Source organism: Phacochoerus africanus, chromosome 4 (assembly GCF_016906955.1).
Source record: "Phacochoerus africanus isolate WHEZ1 chromosome 4, ROS_Pafr_v1, whole genome shotgun sequence".
NCBI classification, from domain to species: domain Eukaryota; kingdom Metazoa; phylum Chordata; class Mammalia; order Artiodactyla; family Suidae; genus Phacochoerus; species Phacochoerus africanus.
Genome location: NC_062547.1, coordinates 62,913,835 through 62,916,438, shown reverse-complemented (window position 1 = coordinate 62,916,438; position 2,604 = coordinate 62,913,835). Strand labels below are relative to the sequence as shown.

At 46.7% G+C, this 2,604-nt stretch overlaps 1 protein-coding gene across 1 annotated transcript; it reads left to right on the top strand.

The window, feature by feature from the left end:
* Window positions 1-517: 517 nt before the first annotated feature.
* LOC125124235 (olfactory receptor 10H1-like) lies at window positions 518-1,462 on the top strand. Its single transcript, XM_047774383.1, has one exon. The coding sequence runs from the start codon at window positions 518-520 to the stop codon at window positions 1,460-1,462; it is 945 nt and encodes a 314-aa protein (XP_047630339.1).
* The last annotated feature ends 1,142 nt before the right edge of the window (window positions 1,463-2,604 follow it).

Below are 2,604 nucleotides of genomic sequence, written 5' to 3'. Positions count from 1 at the left end.
TATTACGTTAGAGATGCACACTGTTCCAAAGTGTTGTAGCCACAGATGGGGATGTCCTGAGTGGCCTAAAGCTTTGGCAAGAACAGGATTTATCAGAAGGGAGTGGGAAGGCAAAGCATCAATGGCTGGAAGCTCTGATAAAGGAACATTTTCATTTTGGGAGATAACCTAGAGGGGTACAAGGGTAGCCTTTGGAGATAGCCAACCATGGGTCTAATCTTCACTCTGCCATTCTGACCGCTCACCTTGAACAAGTTGCTGAGCCTCTCTGCACCCCAGTATTCTCAATGAGTAATCTCAAGGTCCTCAAAATGGGGTGATAAAGATAGCACCTCCCCCCAAATACCTTGACGAGAGGATTACATCATAGGAGGCAAATAGTAGGACCTCAACCAGTACCATCTGTCGTTCATCAGGAGCAGCCCCTTGAGAAGGGCCAGGAATGATGGAAGCTGATGACCTTCCTCCATCCAGTGGCTGACCTCTCCACGTCACACCTCACTCAGGCACAGCCTCCATGCAGGGAGCCAACCTCTCAGCAGTGACCGAATTCATCCTCATTGGCTTCTCCACCTTCCCCCACCTTCAGCTGACGTTCTTCCTGCTGTTCCTGCTGATGTACCTGTTCACGCTGCTGGGGAACCTGCTCATCATGGCCACCATCTGGAGGGAGCGCAGCCTCCACACACCCATGTACCTCTTCTTGTGTGCCCTCTCCACCTCTGAGATCCTCTACACTTTTGCCGTCATCCCACGCATGCTGGCCGACCTGCTCTCCACCCACCACTCTATTGCCTTCTCGGCCTGTGCCAGCCAGATGTTCTTCTCCTTCACATTTGGCTTCACCCACTCCTTCCTGCTCACTGTCATGGGCTATGACCGTTATGTGGCCATCTGCCACCCCCTGCGCTACAACGTGCTCATGAGCCCCGGTGGCTGTGCCTGCCTGGTGGTCTGGTCCTGGGCTGGTGGCTTAGTCATGGGGCTGGTGGTGACATCAGCCATTTTCCACCTCACCTTCTGTGGACCCAATGAGATACACCATTTTGCTTGTCATGTGCTTCCACTCTTGAAGTTGGCCTGCGGAACTGATGTACATGTAGTGGCCAAGGGTGTGGGTCTGGTGTGTCTTTCAGCCCTTCTGGGCTGCTGCCTCCTCATCCTTCTCTCCTATGCCTTCATCGTGGCTGCCATCTTGAGGATCCCCTCAGCTGAGGGCAGGCACAAGGCCTTCTCCACGTGTGTGTCCCATCTCACTGTGGTGGTTGTGCACTATGGCTTTGCTTCCATAATCTACCTCAAGCCCAAGGGTCCTCAGTCTGTGGAAGGAGACACGCTGATGGGCATCACCTACACGGTGCTCACTCCCTTCCTCAGCCCCATCATCTTCAGCCTCAGGAACAAGGAGCTGAAGAACACCATGAATAAGACCTTCAGCAAACTCTACCCAGAAACAATGTGATTATCTGGGGACAATTCCTTGGAAATAGGTACATTAGGTTACCAAATGCTACCATTAAAGATGATGTCCTGTGAGCATGTAATACCCTGTATTTGTCTGATGCTTTAAGGCTTATAAGGACCCTTGTATGAAACATAAAAATGTTTGAAAAATGGTTAAACAGCATCATGAATGTGTTCAGGGTGGAAAGATGTATGAAATGATAACACAGAGAAATCCAGGTTCACTGATTCCTATCAGTTGTAGGGCATTTTGTCAGGGGTCATTAAGCCTAGAATCTGTTCTTCTCCTGCTAAAAACCAGGGTGGTATAAGTACTTCCATCCCAGAAACCCATATGGTAAAGACAAATGGAATAGGTCATGTTTTCACCTTCTACTAGTCACCGACAGGTATCTACAATACATATTTTGTGAGGCCTCAGAAGACTAAGCCAAACTACGGCAGAAAAGAGAAAATCACCCTAAATTTCAGCATTGCACAGGTCTATGCAATATCAGTGAGAAACAGTGATAAGCAGGCTCAGAAAAAGTCAAGGAAACTCCACATTTCAAGAGTCAATCTTGAGCAGCTGCAGAAAGAGAAGCCTATACTGTTAGTTGAAGGAAAGAAGTCCCACCATGAGAAATTGCCTGCTATGTTAGAGTGTGACGTTGTACATGGACCAGTGGGAAACTGTTTATTGAACCACAGTGATGAGTGCAGAGCCCAGGATGAAGATGTCTCCCATGATCACCCTGGCTTAATGATCCCTCATAGGCATTAGGAGGGATTTAAGGTTGAGCATACTTCATAGTACTTAGAATTTGTTGAAAATATGTGTATTCAAGAGAATGGCTAATACTATATGATATCTCTTATATGTGGACTCTAACAAAGGTAAACACATAAAGACATAAAGTAGAATGGTGATCACCAGGGGCTGAGGGGCAGGGGAATTCGGGAGATGTTGACTAAGGGCACAAATTTGCAACCATTCAATAAATTAGCTTGGAGGTTGAAAACACAGCTTTGTGAGTATAGACAATAATATTGTGTTATAAACTTCTAAGTTGCTAAGACACTAGATCTTAATTATTCCTACCACAAAATATATGATAATATTGTGACATAATAGAGGTATTAGCTAACATTATGGTGGTA

Excerpts from the sequence above, each read along its gene's own strand:
- LOC125124235 (XM_047774383.1), top strand. The coding sequence starts at position 518 with ATGCAGGGAGCCAACCTCTCAGCAGTGACCGAATTCATCCTCATTGGC.